The sequence below is a fragment of the Miniopterus schreibersii genome, assembly GCF_964146895.1.
Source record: "Miniopterus schreibersii genome assembly, chromosome: 14".
NCBI classification, from domain to species: Eukaryota; Metazoa; Chordata; class Mammalia; order Chiroptera; family Miniopteridae; genus Miniopterus; species Miniopterus schreibersii.
This window is the reverse complement of record NC_138114.1, coordinates 41,411,620-41,427,537: the sequence shown is the minus strand read 5'-3', so window position 1 is coordinate 41,427,537 and position 15,918 is coordinate 41,411,620. Positions and strand designations below refer to the sequence as shown.

At 44.1% G+C, this 15,918-nt stretch overlaps 1 protein-coding gene across 2 annotated transcripts in view; it reads right to left on the bottom strand.

Annotated features, from left to right (window-relative positions):
* Positions 1-15,906, bottom strand: part of PDCD11 (programmed cell death 11) — a 34,885-nt gene extending 18,979 nt beyond the window's left edge. For both annotated transcript variants that reach the window (XM_081158709.1, XM_081158710.1), the window contains exons 1-16: positions 15,759-15,906; positions 14,866-14,978; positions 13,352-13,483; positions 12,186-12,353; positions 10,423-10,584; positions 8,761-8,884; positions 8,080-8,261; positions 7,674-7,781; positions 6,150-6,356; positions 5,534-5,658; positions 5,294-5,354; positions 4,519-4,665; positions 2,912-3,163; positions 2,291-2,425; positions 1,316-1,510; positions 243-413 (exon numbers count right to left, since the gene is read on the bottom strand). In XM_081158709.1, the coding sequence (XP_081014835.1) occupies positions 243-413; positions 1,316-1,510; positions 2,291-2,425; positions 2,912-3,163; positions 4,519-4,665; positions 5,294-5,354; positions 5,534-5,658; positions 6,150-6,356; positions 7,674-7,781; positions 8,080-8,261; positions 8,761-8,884; positions 10,423-10,584; positions 12,186-12,353; positions 13,352-13,483; positions 14,866-14,967 (2,271 nt within the window). In that variant the 5' untranslated portion in view covers positions 14,968-14,978; positions 15,759-15,906. The remainder of the gene's footprint in view (positions 1-242; positions 414-1,315; positions 1,511-2,290; positions 2,426-2,911; positions 3,164-4,518; positions 4,666-5,293; positions 5,355-5,533; positions 5,659-6,149; positions 6,357-7,673; positions 7,782-8,079; positions 8,262-8,760; positions 8,885-10,422; positions 10,585-12,185; positions 12,354-13,351; positions 13,484-14,865; positions 14,979-15,758) is intronic.
* Positions 15,907-15,918: the final 12 nt, after the last annotated feature.

Genomic DNA, 15,918 nt, shown 5'->3' with positions numbered 1-15,918 from the left:
CAGTATCCTCACGCTGGAGCCTAAGTCTCTGGGCCACTGCCCATCTACGCAGTGCTACAGTGTGATGTAGAAAAGGTGCCCCTTCCTCCAGGACACAGGTGGGCAAGAGGAACACTCCCCCTCAGCCAGGCGCCTTTATGTCAGGTCTCTGAAAACCTTTCAAGGAATTAACCTATTTTGCTCCTTCCCACCAACCCTCAGGTTCCATGACCCTGTGCCCTTGAGGATGGAGCTGAACTTACAGCTTTGGGGGCCAGGCCGCTAAGACCTGAGGGGAACTGGACAAACACACCGTAGTCCTTGATGCTCTTCACGAAACCCATGAGCAGCATTCCAGGATGGATTTCTGAGAAGCTCTTGGGATCCTGGCCTCCCTCGACTGTGGAGACCAAAGCTGGTTTCCTGCAAAGGAGCTAGTGGCAGTTCATCAAGGAATATTCCAGAAGGGCAGATGAAATGTCCATCTCTCCCATTTGTCCCCACTATACACCCTCTGCTACTACCGTGTTTCTCTAAGTGTGCAGACCAGCAGCAACAGGAGTGTCACCTGGAACTTGTTAGAAATGCAAATTCTTAAGCAGCACCCCAGACCTATGGATTAGAAACCCTGGGGCGGGGCCCAGCAAGCTGTCTGAATAGGCCGCCACATGATTCTGATGCGCAGTGAAGTTTGAGCATCACTTACCCTCGCTGTAACTCGTCTCCAGATTACTGGAGGGGACCAAAATGGAAATGGCTCTTCCCTGTGGCTTAGCAGCTGGACTGGCCGTGACAGTCCTCTACCATCTTCACACTAACCACCCCTACCCCACCTCCTCTGCCTCTCTTGACACCAAGCAGATTTTACGTTCTGTGAGGAAAGAGGCGATGTTCTCCTTCACAACACCCACACCGAGATCAAAAGGAATGTTCTGCTCCAAACCCCTTGTGGGGCTAGGAGGAAAAGAAGAAAAGGGGGACAGCATCTACCTTATTAATTATTCCAACTCAAGGGGCAAACACTGAGTGCCCTGAGGAGGCCAGACATGCTGCTGGAAACATGCCACTGGGCCTGGCAGGCCACACCGCCTCCCAACACCTGGACTCCCACTTTGCCCCGACCACCAGCATCTGCTGGCAGCATTCCAATCCCACTCTTACTTTCCACCAGGGAAACACAGGGAAAGTGCAGGCCTGCTCACTGGTTTGGTTTTATGGAAGTATTTTTCTAGTCAAATGCCTACTTTTTTCCATGGAGTTTCCAACCCAGAATTTTCCCGAGAGTGTCCATGGCTCCCCTACTTTTCATGGCTCCCCAGATACCCATAAAGGATACAACATGTCTCTCACTCTGGCTCAGACACAGGACTCTGTGAAGGGTGTCACCAGCCTGGAGCCAGTGATACAACAGTGGGCCATTGGCGACGTGGTCTGACAGGTGAGACGTGGGGAGGAAAGCAGGGATGTTGTGGGGCAGGACAGCCACCTCCAGCCCATCTTTGGTCTTCTCTAAAACCTTCACATCCACCAACTACGTAGGGAAGAGAAAGAAAAAACAATAGCACTTGTCTTGAGCAGAGAGAGCAACCTCATCTGGGTCAGGCAGAGATCAGAGGCATCAAATTCCAGCACCACGAATCATGGAAAGGTCAAGATCAGAGAAGCTGTCTTCCACACCCCACACCATCTCCGCCAAAGACCCAGCAGGTAGACAGGCACGTGCGCACACATATACACGCGTGCAAACACCAGGACCATTTTGTGTGTTCAGGTCATTCCTCTCCCAAATCCCTAAATGGAGTCCCATAGGAAAGACAGTCTTGCAGAATGGCCCTAGGGACTAGAGAGGAAAGAGGGCAGCAATACACTGCCAAAAAGCCACACTATGACACAACTTTCCTTTCTTGGACAGCTTCCATTTGCTTTGACACAAAGGGAAGAACATATATGAGGTTCTCCCTCAAAAACTTCAACATCTTTGCCTGGCTGGCATGGCTCAGCGGTTCACTATCGACCTATGAACCAGGAAGTTCCAGTTCGATTCTCGGTCAGGGCACATGCCCAGGTTTCAGGCTCGATCCCCAGTAGGGGGCATGCAAGAGGCAGCCGATCAATGACTCTCATCATTGATGTTTCTCTCTCTGAAATCAATAAATAAAAACTAAAAAAATCCTCAACTCCCTCTGGCCCCAGCATCTTAGCTAGCTACCTCAATCTTTCCCCTCCATGGGTTACAGCACCCCATGTGTCAGTAGTACCCTGCTCTCAGCAACTGTAAACTAAAACAATTTGTCTGGAGAAGTCCAGGTACCTGCCCAACGTTAACAGATTTTCTCTTCTTCTTACTGTGCTCCACATGCTCTTTGTTTGGATCGCTCAACAGCTTGAAGGATAAGAGCATCCTCTCTTTGGACGGCTCACAGTTCAGCACTGCAACCTTCACCACCTGGTAAGAAACCACACATGGTTGGCTAACTCCTCCCAGAAAACCTGTCAGGCCTTGGGAGAGAGGTGCCCTCTACCAGCACTGCAGAGGCCTTGGGAGGTCCACCCAGATCCTGGATCAGATCAGAACGCAGTGAAAAGAAATGTAGGGGGAGATACACAGAATACCCGAGTCAGCCTTTGTGTGAAAGGAAGACATGAATAAATTTTTGGTACAACCCCAAGTTTTAAAAAAATTATTTTTCCTAGACAGACCCAGATTCACTAGTTTATGGCACTGCCCCCTGGTAGTCCACTAGTTTGCCGGCTTCCGTTAAAGCCCCTTGAGGGTTTCTCTGTTCTGTTCCCATCTACACCAAGCTGGCTCAGGCCCATTGCCCCACATGCTCTCTTCCTCTTCCCTTAAAAAATAGCTCTCCATACTACTCCTTCAAATCTGTGTTCATGGGGTCACCGAGGGTGGGAGCCCGCCCGGGGAAAGGATTACCTGGCCAGTGTAAAAGACCCTCTCAGGGTCAGGGACGTACTCGGCACTGAGCTCATGCTTGGGTACCAGTCCCTGCACATCATTGTAGAATTTCACAATGCAGCCGAAGTCCTTGGCTCTGAGAATGAAGCCATGTGTCTGCAGACCAGGCTTAGCGTCAGCATAGCAGGTAATGGCAGGTAGCTTGGACTCAACCAGGGTTTTCTTCAGGGTCATCATCAGCTTCTTAGCATCAGGGTCACAAAGCAAAACCTAGGGAAAGGATACTGGCTGTCATCAAGTTACCAATTATCAACAGAGCCGCTGAGCTGGTCTCTGTAACCCCTGGAACCCAAACAAAGACCATAGTCAGTCCCTACAAATCTGCCATCTCTTTCCCTCTGAGAATAATCTCAGCTGCAGACCCTCCCTGCTTCCTGCTGGATGACAATCTAGGAAGTAATCATCTCTATTTCAAACATACTTCCTCCCATAAGCTCCCTCCTGGGGCTTCAGCAACACTCATCGGCTCACTGTGCCTTCAGAGTCCTGTGTCAGTTACTTCTACCTGCCTTAGCTCCTTCCTAGACCATTAGCCTCTCGTCTAATAGAATGAATGACTGAGCCAACTTACCATCTCAATACTACTGTTGTACTAGCTGTAAACTAAAACTGAGAGATCCAACTATCTCTCATCCCTCAGAAAGTCATCTCCTTTAGGGCAGATAAATTTCTCTACTTCTACGGCTTCTGACCCCACAGCTATAAAATATTGTGCCAATGGGTAATCAGTCTCTTTGTTGACTCAACAGTAATGAAATAAAATGAAAACAAGAAAACATAGTAATAAAATAATAATAGAAAAAAATGAAAACAATGAAAAGTACTGTGTACTATAACATTTGATCTTTTTTAAATTTGCGAAGCTTTTCTTGGGATTCAAGCTTCTGTAATAAACCAGTCAGTTTTGGCAGCTTTGTTTGGGCTCTTTCTGTGGCAGACACACTCCTTGCTCCTCCTCAACCTTCCAAAATCCTACCATCCTTTCTAGTTCAAGCCTCTGCCAAAAATCAAAAACATGTTACCATTACATAAAGCTAAATTTGAACACTGTTCTGCCATTTATTAGCTGTGTGACTCTAGGCAAGATACTTGGCTTTCCTAAGCTTTATTCCCACCCCACCCCACCCCGGAAATTCAGGATAATAGTACTTACTTTACAGGGTTGTTTTAAGGATTAAATGAAATAATAAATTTCATGTGCCTAGCACAGCAACTGGCACAGGATACATGTTATATAGTAGCTGCTATTGCTATCAATTCTTGTTGCTCCAGCCCACCCTCACCTCCCCTTTCTGAGATATGATCACAGAATAGATTCTGCACCAAACGATGTGGCAAAAGGTCACACACTGGTCTGTTCTCTTCATGTATAGATATTTTAACTCTCAATCCTACTACACAATTCTCATGGGCCAAAAGCCAGTTTTCTCTTCCCAATCCCAGGCACAAAACTGCAGACATGACGTGGTCATTCTGTGGAAAAGGGCGGAAACTTCACCTGAAAAGCATTGCTCTCTTCCCATCTGAGCTTCAAAACCCCCACAGAGACCCTTCAGGAGGCTCACCCGGCATGTGACTTCATCCCCGATGTGGTACTTCTTCTCTGGATTCTTTATCAGGATGTCAGCCAGGTGCATGGGAGGTACCAGGCCCCTGATTTGCTCACTCACCTTCACCAACATCCCATATGGCTTTATGGTCAGCACTGTGCCCTAGGGAGTCCCAAGAAAAATGCCATGATGCCTCAAGAATGGTCTTTCCTCCACCACTTCCAACAAAGCATGTCACACCTCTCTTTTGAAGCCCAGGTCCCTGGGCTAACTGTGCCTGTTATTCCAGGTCCCGAAGGGTAAAGCACACACACCACACTGTTCTAGATGCAGTCCGGTTCATTTATGAGAACCTTTTTATGTGAGCATGTTCTTTCTGTCTGCCTAATGAGTACATTCGCTAAAGAAGGGGACCATGTCTCCTAAAAAATAATGAGGATCTACTCAATTGGGGCTAAATGGTTGAATAAGAGAGGCAACTAGAACTGGCTTCTTACTAATATCCCAGGTAGCTTGATTATCATAGAACTAATTTTGACCTGGTCTAATAAACACCATCAAATTCCAGGGTTTATGACCTACCTACCAACTCTGTAGTTGGGTAGTACTAGTGAGACCTTACCTTGAAATCAATTACACGTTACCCAAGGGAAAAAAAAGAAATTCTAGTTATTAGCAAGCAAAAGCAAGGAACATAACTTTAAATGTGTTCACATGAAGACAAGTGAGCTAACCTGTGAAATAAAGAACGTCTGAAGCTGGAGGAGTATCTATATGCTTGAAGTCTTACCTTTACCAATGTCCCAGGTTTGATGTCATGATATCCAAGGTATGGAGCTTCAATAATAGACCTAGAACAAAAGGAAAATACAAAATTAAACACACTAGGGCAAAGGTTACCTAAAATTCAGGGCTACTAAAATCATGTTGGCAACAAAAGAAACCTTCACCAAGAGAGGCTAGGAGAAAATGTGAATGTACATTCACACTGGACACACCTCTACACCCACCACGTGCTGATGACACTTACGTCCGCAAAGAGAGCAAAGCCAGTTCATCCATTTGGCTGTAGCTGATGATTCTACACTTGTGAGTGTTTCCTGGCTTGAAGGCCTCAGGTTTGAAGGTGTTCTTAGAATCAGAGAGATGGCTGAGCTATAAAGTACCAAGTGATTAAGGACAAGCTGGAGACAATAGGTCTGAGACAATCAGACGTTAAAACATACCAACACGACAATATATTTATCACCTACCATAAAAACAGTACTCTGATAACCTATTAAAATAATTCCTCTAACTAAAAAACTGCTCTTTACCATTGCAGAATCTCTATGTCAGAGAATAGTCTAGATCATGGGTCAGTAAATTACGGCTCATAAGCTCGTGCCTATTTTTTTAAACTAAAGTTTTATTGGAACACAGCCACACCCACTCATTTACATAGTGTCTATGGCTGCTTCCAGGCTATAACAGAGTTGAATAGTTAGGACACAGACATTGTTCGGTCCCTATGAACAGTATGACACACTTGGGGGTATTCAAAAATAGGAAAATAATACCAAGGGATGAAGGAAGCAGAAGAGGACCTATGTGTCCCAACAGTCCTTCTAGTGATAAGATCCTGATGAAACAAATAGACGCCATACCCGAGCATAGGCCAGAGACCCATCCTTCAGCCTGAAAGTGGCCCCAGCCTTGCTGAAAAAGCCCTGGACAGGAACATCATCCAACACAGCTCCCAGGTGCTGACAAGACAGCCGGGTGAGTGGGCGCCCAGGCTGCAGGAAGATGGGGCGCAGGCTCAGCCGCACAGCTCTGGTCCGAGGATGGACACAGAGGACACAGGCCCTTACCTAGATAAGGGAAAGGACACAATGAACAGGAGGTATAGGAGATAAGGTCCCTGGGGCAGACTTTTGAGGTCAAGACTCTCCGTGTGCTGACCAGGTCATGGATATAAGTACTAAAATCAACCTGTGCATCAAGCAGCATGCAGAAAATTAAAACAAAAGGTCCCAGAGGAACTATGTCCGACTACATCAGGGCTTTCTTGGGGCCAGGAGAAACACAGACCAGGGTCCCCTCAACACCATGAGGCCAACGATGCACATGCAACAGAAACCATGGACAGGTACCACATCAGAGACTCATCTAAAATACAACTGAAACAGTCTGCTCTGATCTCATGGTTTTAGCATGCAAAATGTATCAACTCTGTATGCAAATATAACTACAGGGGGAAAAAATTACTAGGAATAAGTTCACCAAAATGCTAACAATATTATCACTAGGTTGTGGAAAAGTCTATTTTAACTTTATAAAAAGATATCTCTATAGCACCCATTTAGCATGGATAAAAACAAAACATTAGTCACTTTAGGATTTAAAAAATTCTGAATAATATCTATTGGAATTTTCTTTTCAAATATTCACGTTCATTGTAGAACATCTGAATCTTTAGATAAGGGTCGAAAAATCACCCAGAGTTAATCACTATTAAAACCTGATTGCACCCTGGCTAGTAGCAAATTATTGGGATCAATTGGTTGGGGGTTGTCCCAGGCACCGAGAGGTCTCAGGTAAAATTTCCAGTCAGGGCACATGCCCAGGTTGCAGGCTTGATCCCCAGTAGGGGACATGCAGGAGGCAGCTTATTGATGTTTCTCTCTCTCCCTTTCCCTTCCTCTCTCTCTAAAATCAATAAATACATATTAAATTTAAAAAAAAAAAAGACCTGATCACATAATCTTTAAGTATTTTAACCAGGTGAACTCAAAATTTTTTTCAAAATTGGGTCTATTATACTTTAAGCATTTTTTATGTTTTTCTATTTAGACATATATTTTGTTCTCCCCTGTTAAATACTCTGAAACATTTTAAATTATAAAAGTAAAAGATTCACTACAAAAAAAAAAAATCAAACCATATGGAAGAATATGAAATAAAAACTAAAAGTTGCCTTCTCCTTCACACGCTCTTTCTCTAATCTCAGTCCCCAGAGGTAACCACTGGCAGTTTTTTGTGTTCCTTCCAAATACTTTATATTCCCTGCTCATCTCTCTGCACATCCTATACCTGCAGCCGAGGACCTGCCCGAAGCTAACTGTGATACTGGATAGCCAACTGGAATACAACTGGAATCAAGGAAAGATAGGTGCCACATTACTTACTGCTTGATTCGAGAAGTACGTTCCAGCTTTCTTGGGCTCTAGGTGCATAAAATCAACCAGGCCAGTGAAGAATGTGAGGAAGTTTAACCGAAGGCCAAATGGGGTCACCTAGCAACAAACAGAACACATTATGAAAACCCTCTGAAGGAATCAAGAATGGGAGAGCTACTGCTCATACTAAAGACTCAATGCCACATTTTCCAGGATAATCATATGTCTCTCCTCCCCCAGCTAACTTTTACCCATCTTTCTTCCTATAACACTAAGCGGCAGGACAACTCCTGACACTGGCTGTCTCTTCATTTGGTAAGCTCAATCCTCCCACCCTCAGGATTTCCCAAGGCGATGGGGGGCACTTTGCTCAAAGATCCTCAGGGAACTGCCAGTTTGACAATGAATGGCTTACCTTCTGTACCTGGGCTTTGACCACCAGTCCAGGTAGCAAGTTATTAAGGGTCCAGTGTTGCTCCTCAGTAGCAATGGCAGTAGAAACTTCTGAATGACCAATAGACAGACTAACAACTCCTCCGTTGCCTTTCACCTCTTCAATGATGCAGTTCAAGTACTGACCCACCTTCAGTTTAGCACCTGTAAGCCCAGCCCCAGCACCCAGAAGGAAAAATACCTCTCTGAGAAGGAACTTTAACTTGGGTTCAAGCAATACCTGAGATAATTCATGGCCTGCTTGCCCAATTACAATCTACTACTCCCCATATTCCCAATCTCTAAAAGACTAACTATAAGAAGAGAGTGAAGTGAACCTAACTGATCTGGAAATTGATCTTAAAAATATGAAAATTTCAAAAAGGAAGGAGAGTGCTGGTTCAGAGGCCTTGGGGTCCCAAATTTCAGTGGAAGCTTCTAGGTGAGAAACAGTAAAAATGACCCATCAGATCTTAGTGAGGCCCTGCCACACCCTGGCCCTTCACACATATTCCCTTTTCTATTGGCTAGGATTAACCACTGATCTTAGCAAAGCCTTCAGGGTCACCATTCTGTAACTCACTCTCCAAAGTGACATTTAAATAGTATAATCCCCACACATCCCACCCCACTACCATGCACTGGCCCCTCGCCTTCCCCTCACCTTTGTTCTTCTGTCTGATATACTCCTGGGCTTTCTGTAGTGGCAGAAAAGCTCTGGCCCCACCAACACCAATGTCCACTAGGTAGCCATGGTCTTCCAGGCTGGACACAGTGCCTGTGAGCAGCTAGAGGAAGAGAAAGCATTCCCAAAAGTTCAAAAGTCAAAGGTAATGGGACACAAAGCAAAAATCCACTGAGTATATTCCCATCAATCTCAACACTATCCCATACTCCCACCCCCCTCAACATCACTAGAGCATAGAAGAGGGAAAGATATCAACTTTTAATTCTCCAGGTCTGCAAGGATTTTATGATGTCCAAACAGTAAGGAATGCTATACACAGCTGAATAATGGAATGACAGAGATAAGACCATCCCCTGAAAATTTTTCAAAAGATAGGATACACAGCCCTATCTGGTTTGCTCAGTAGTTAGAACGTCAACCCATGGACTGAAGGGTCCCAGGTTTGATTCTGGCCAAGGGCATGTACCTTGGCCAGAAGGAGGCAACCAATCCATGTGTCTCTCTCACATTGATGTTTCTCTCTCTCTCCCTTCCACTCTCTCTGAAAAGCAAAGGAAAAATATCCTCAGGCGAGGATTAAAAAAAAAAAAAAAAGATAAGAGACATAGCCCAGCAAGGTCACTTCCAGCGCTACGACTAATGAGAATACAGAACTACCCTTGACTCCTATCTTTTCTAACCACCTCCAAAACATAAAAATTTAAAAAATCTCACCAACCTCCTTTATATTGCACAGGATGGGGTGTGGCATTCAAATCTGGCTCTGTTACTTACTTACTATTTGGTCTTTAGCAAGTCACTTAACCCTTTCTCATTTCATTCTCTCAAATGTACAAAAGGGATACCTACCCACCTTGCAGGGTTCCTGTGAGAATTTCTTCAGGTAAAGTGCCTAAAACTGCCTAAAACTGCACCTATTATATAGCAGGCTCTCAACACTTGTCCATTTCCTGAAACCTGGCTTACTTTTATTCCCTTTCTACCCAACGTTCGGGACCTGAACCAAACTCCACTGCTTCTAACCAAACATTACAAGGTCATGCTGATCTCCTTCCTCTTAATTACAAGAGTACTTAGATCAGTATAGTTTATGGGTGTCTTCTACCTACTGGGCTTGGAGGCTCTGAGCTAGGGGTAATTTCTCCTGAATCTCCATAGGATTGAGGGATTCAGGGATTGGCTACCCATTAGTACAGGTGATAGACAAATTGCCCAGTCTACCTTGTCTCTTGCTCTTAGAGAGCAACCCTCAAGCATTCCCCACAAATGCCCAGATGGCCTTTGAAAAAAAACTTAACCTGTGAAGAAGTCTGGGTAAGTAAGGCACTTCAAGGAATTCCTTCTCACCATTAGCAATTCCCCTGCTAAGCGGAGGCTTTTTTTTTTTCCCCCACTACCAGCAAATCTTTGACTTGCTTTCCCTTTTTCCCCTCCAAGGTAAGGTGATTAGGTTCAGGTCTTCAACTTCTATTAAGTATCCAAAGCACCCTGGAAACCTTCCTTCCTCGGGAAAAGACCCACCCCTGTGTGTAACAGTTAAGCTGAAAGTAAAAGGTGGTCTAGACACTCCCTAGTAGACAAGGCAGGGCAGGGAAAAGGCATACTGCCAGCTCCTCCTCCCTGATCCCAGATACATACCATGCCTGGTTTCAGGGCCTCTGCACTCAGCACTTTGTTGACATTTTGGGGGTTCAGAGATAGTTGGACACTCTTTTTGCCTTTCTCTGTGTTGCCCAGACTGCTCACCACACATCTCACCAGCATCCCAGGAGAGAAGAGTTCAGGCAAGCTGGCCAGGTCCTGCATAATACATATAAGAAAGCCCTGATACATACCCTTCCCCTGAACCAAGAATCCATTGTCCAGCCCTGGCTCAATGATTTCTCATCCTCAGACCCCAAAGAACCTAAAAGGTGATGAAGACAGAAACCACTAGCCCACAAAGGAAGATGGGTCTATGGCCAAGTCAGTCTTGAATTTCACCATAAAGCCTCCAAATATCTTGTCAAAATGACTGGTCAAAAGAGTTGTCTACAAAGATCAAAGGGATGGTTGCCAGAGAGGAGGGTATTGGGGGATGGGTAAAAAAGGTGAAGGGTAATATAGTCAATAGTGTTGTAATAAGTTTGCAGAGCGACAGATGATTACTAGAATTAGTGGAGTGATCACACTGTAAAATATGTAAATGTCAAGTCACTATATTGTATACCTGAAACTAACGTAACTATTATAATATTGTATACCAACTATACTTAGTTTTTAAAAAAGAGCTGTCTACATTTACTGTCTCCACTTCTTCATCTCCTACTTGTCCTTCAGTCATCGTAATCTGCATCCCACCCCTCACTCCATTACTTTATCTCCCAATAAAATCGCCAATGACTTCCACATTGCTAAATCCAACACTCCATTTTACAGTCCTTCTCTCATGTGACTTTTAAAAAGAATTTAACACTGGAGACCATTCCTTCCTTCATTAAACATTTCCTCCTTGGCCTCCAAGACCCTGTATTCGTTGGTTTCCTCTATCTGTCTGGCCCTCCTTCTTCTGACAGCAACTCTCCTTTCATTCAGCAACTGAAATACAGCATTTACTCCCAGCTCTGTCTTACTCTCTTTTGACTGTATTTGCTCCCTCTAAGCAACTTCTTCCCTTTCATAGCTTCAATTACTGCCTGTACAAAGAAGTCCCACACATTTTTGTTTCTGCATCTCAAACACAACATAGCAAAAAGAAAATCATAATCATCTCTCACAACCCAGGTCCCTTTTCAGGATTTCTTATCTCAGAATGCCATGGCCATTTGTCAATTCATGAACAACAGAAGCCCAGGACTCATCCCTGACACTTCTGCCTCACCACCCATACCCACTACATCACTGAGCATTGATTTTACCTCCTCAGTCCTCAGTAAATCCTAAACCCAACGTGCCATCAATCTTAGAGCCTGGACTACAACAATAGCCTCCTAATTGGTCTCTAGGCAACTACTCCTGCCTCTTCAAATTGTTCTCTACACTGTCTACATGCCATCCACCCCAATGAGAACCTGTCAAGGACTTGCCATTGATTCTAGAATTAAAAACCAATGCTTAACATGGTCCAGCCTCCACTCACTCCCACACCACTCTCCCTTGCTGTCTCTGTCTAGCCACTTCTCTCTGCTACATACCACACTCCTTCTGCCTGAACTCCCTTCTTTACCTGGTATACCCTCATCCTTCAGATCACAGCATTCCTTCCTCCAGGAAGTCTTCCAGGCTCCCTGGGCTAAGTCAAAATCCTCTTATTTTAAAAAAATCCCCTATTATAAATTTTCATGGCACTTTGTGCCTTTCCTTCTTAACACTCAACAAAGTTGTAATCTTGCATTTATTTGTGTACCACTTATTTCCCTTACCTTCAGAGGTTGTCCTTGTGCCACCTGCTCATTCAGCTTTTTGGTGTAAGCATCACAGATTTCAGTTACTTGCACAAACCCCTGGAGGCCATTGGGGAGACTAATCACCAGTTCCAGTTCATTTACCTCTTTCACACAACCCAAAATCCGCATCCCCTCACACAGGGACTAGAAGAAAAAAAGTGAAATCAGTACAACAGAGAAGAGAACAATGAATGGGGAGGATGAGGGGGAGGGGGGGCGCCAGCCTCTAGTCTCAACTCTAACATAGAAAGCTACAGGAAGTACATATGTGTATATGTCAATGCACCTAATCAAATATCTGACTGAGCACCATAAAAGGTCTAAATTACACAACAGTGTTAACAGCAATAGTGTGCTAGAGTAGAAGCACCTTTTAGTCTATTCCAAGCAACCCAACCTCAAATGCCTGACAGGCAACAAAATAAAGGAAGCAGGCCAGTGGAGTTAAGGGCAGTCTGGAGTGTGCAGGCCAGGTCTAAAAGTGCAAATACCACTCATCTCCACGTGATCATGCATGAGGGAGTGCAGGCTTGCGTTGTCAGTACCTTCAAATTTTTATAAGAAATCACATTGTCATGTGAAATTTTTTAGTTTTCTAACGTTCACACCAAGTTAAACAATTTTTTTTTTTTAAGTATTGCACAGGACAAACAAAATACTTCCATAGGCTGAACCTGAATCTTTCCCTTCAGAAACATTTTACTTTTCCCCCTTTTATTACAACTAATAGCATGTGTCAGTTACCTAAAAATTTAAGGAATATAAGACCACTTTACTTCTTTGAGATAGTTTCCCCATCTATAAAATGAAAGGGTAGACTCAGAATGACTGCTAAAGTTATTGCCTGTTCTAACCTACAAATCTACTAAAACACAAGTCCCATGGGGCTATCAGTGGGATGAGCTAAAAAGAAAAACAAACAAAAAAACAACACATGACCCCAAGCATCAGTTAATAACAGAAGGAAATGATGCTCAATTCTGAGCACAAACTGCAAGAATCCTTATAGACACAAGCCAGATATGTACATATATGTATATACGTATGAATGAAAGAAGGAAGCAAAGGTGAAGGAAGAAGAACATACACAAACTTACGCAACCCAGGTACTTTGTTTAAAATAAAACCAAACTTTAACAAACCTCAATACTAAGGATTTCAAACTTCTCTTTTACAGACTTGCTGCTTTCTCTCTTTTCGATTTTCAACTTTTTTGTTTTTGCTGGCCCTTTCTGGCTCTTTTTCCTTTTGGTGGATTCCTCTTCAGTAGAAATCTAAAGGGGGAAAAGATCTCGAAGAATGAAAAGCAATACTGGACTTTCTTTCCAATTTCAGGTCATACGTCACCTTGCTCTGTTACTGCTCTTCTCCACCCCACTCTCAAATGTTCCTTTAATTAACTTACTTCAATCCCAACTCTTCCATTCTGCCCCCAATGCTCCCTTTGCCCAAAACCTGCCCTTCATGTTCTCAAAAGCCCCTTCTCTCCAGTGTTCTTCCTCCCTTGACTTAGGATGGACACTGGCATTCCCCAAAATAAGAAGCAATTTGGAACAGTGCATGAATGGAAGGTAGAGTAACAAAGACCAAGTTAAACTCCCAATTCCACCATAACAAGCTGTGTGGTTTCAGCTAAATTATATAACCTCTCTTAGCCTCGGTTCCTCACCATAGAATGATGATCTGTGTTTCATAGTACAGTTGGGAAGATTACATAAAATAAACATAAAGCCATACAATCAAATGTTAGTTTCCTTCCCTCCAGCATTTAGAGCACAGCCTAATGTAGGTGAAGACTATGAATTCTAATGCAAATTCTGACCTATAATTATACATGGCAACAAGGATCCCAGCAAAAATACAATGATCAAATGCTTTCTCTCCATCCTGTATCAACACCCAACAAAGTTCATAAGAATAAGGAATAAGAGTACTGTAAACTCAAATATTAAATGCCATGCTTCAAAAGATATAGTCTTGCCCGGCTGGGCATGGCTCAGCAGTTGTGCACCAACCTAGGATCCAAGAGATCATGGTTCGATTCCCAGTCAGGGCACATGCTGGGGTTATGGGCTTGATCCCCAGTTGGAGGAGTACAGGAGGCAGCCGATCAATGACGACGCTCTCATCATTGATGTTTCAACTCTCTCTCCCTCTCCCTTCCTCTCTCTGAAATCAATAAAGATATATTAAAAAAAAAAAAAAAAAGATATAGTCTTGCCCTAGCCGGTTTGGCTCAGTGGTTAGAGCATTGGGCCATGGACTGAAGGGTCCTGGGTTCAATTCCAGCCAAAGGAAGGCACCTCTGTTGCAGGCTTGATCCCTGGCCCCAGGACGCGTGCAGGAGGCAACCAGTTGATGTGTCTCTCTCACATCAATATCAATGTTTCTCTCTCTCTCTCTCTCCCTCCCTCTGTCCTTCCCTTCCACTCTCTCTGAAAAGCAATGGAAAAAAATACCCTTGGATGAGAATTAAAAAAAAAAAGATATAGTGTTGTGGTGGTAAGGACTCTCTAACATGTTCAATTTACAAACACAGACTTCAAAAAGAAACAAATCTGGAAAACAACACAATTCTCAAACAGGGCTCATTCTTCACAAGGACACTACAAAGAAAAGTGTTCAGTAACTATTATCAAATAAGCATACCACTTACATCAAATAAGTTGTCTTGTTCAACTGACTGCTGGAAAGCTTTCTCGGATTTGTGGGTCTTTCTTGTACCCCCACGGGGGAAACTTTCTTCCATGGTTGCCATGTTTGGGTCTCCTAAAAACAAGGAGATGTAACTTTGGTGTCAGATTTCCCAAAGGCTGTGAACAACGGGCAAGAGATAGAAGCACCAATGTGCTAGAAAGCATTCAGGACCAAAGAATAGATGGCTTGACAACAGGCCCCAGATAATCTACAATTCATCTTTCCAAAGGTCTCTCCTTCAAAAATCACAAATCCACACATTTTCCTCCAAAGAAAGAAGTTATAGATTCAATGTAGTAAATATCATTAAGCAGCTACAGTTAAGTCAGAAATACACAAATATATAACTCCCTACCTTCAAAGAACACGACCACTTTCAAGAAAATAAAACAATTATGCAAATAATTTAAAATACAAATCAGATTATAAACTATCAACAAAGAGATAGGAAGTGATGAGGCTTCAGTACAGGATGGAAGTGCCCTAAAGAAGATGGTTTTCCCCTGCCTGGTTGGCACCGAGGATCAGGAAAGGATGTATGTTTCGTAGAAATAGGAAAATGAAGTCTGGTTTGCTGAGAACTTTATCCTTAATCTCATTTCAGACAAGGAGAAACTAGAGCTTCAAAGAGATAGGCGATCTAGTAGCAAAAAAAGGGGCTTAAGCTGCTTCCCGGGGTCAGAGGTGATGTTACAGGGACCAGTCGAGCACAGCCGGCTTCTGACCCCGGCTGCGGTGGTAGAATCACCCGGCACGATGGGGTGCATGGCAGGGACCCGGGCAACCTAGCCCTGGTACAGATCTGGAAGCCGCCACAGCGTTTCCTCCCATATAGCCTTTGCCCTCACTCACCAGCCTCGCGACGCGAACCAATCTCAAGTTCAGAGGCCGCGCCACTGTAGTCACACACGCGGAGACCCGTGCGGCCCAAGCAGAACGCCGCTCTTCCGGGAGCGTGGGCGGGCTCAACGCCTTACTTCCGTTACTATACCTGGTCCCTGCTATGCATAGG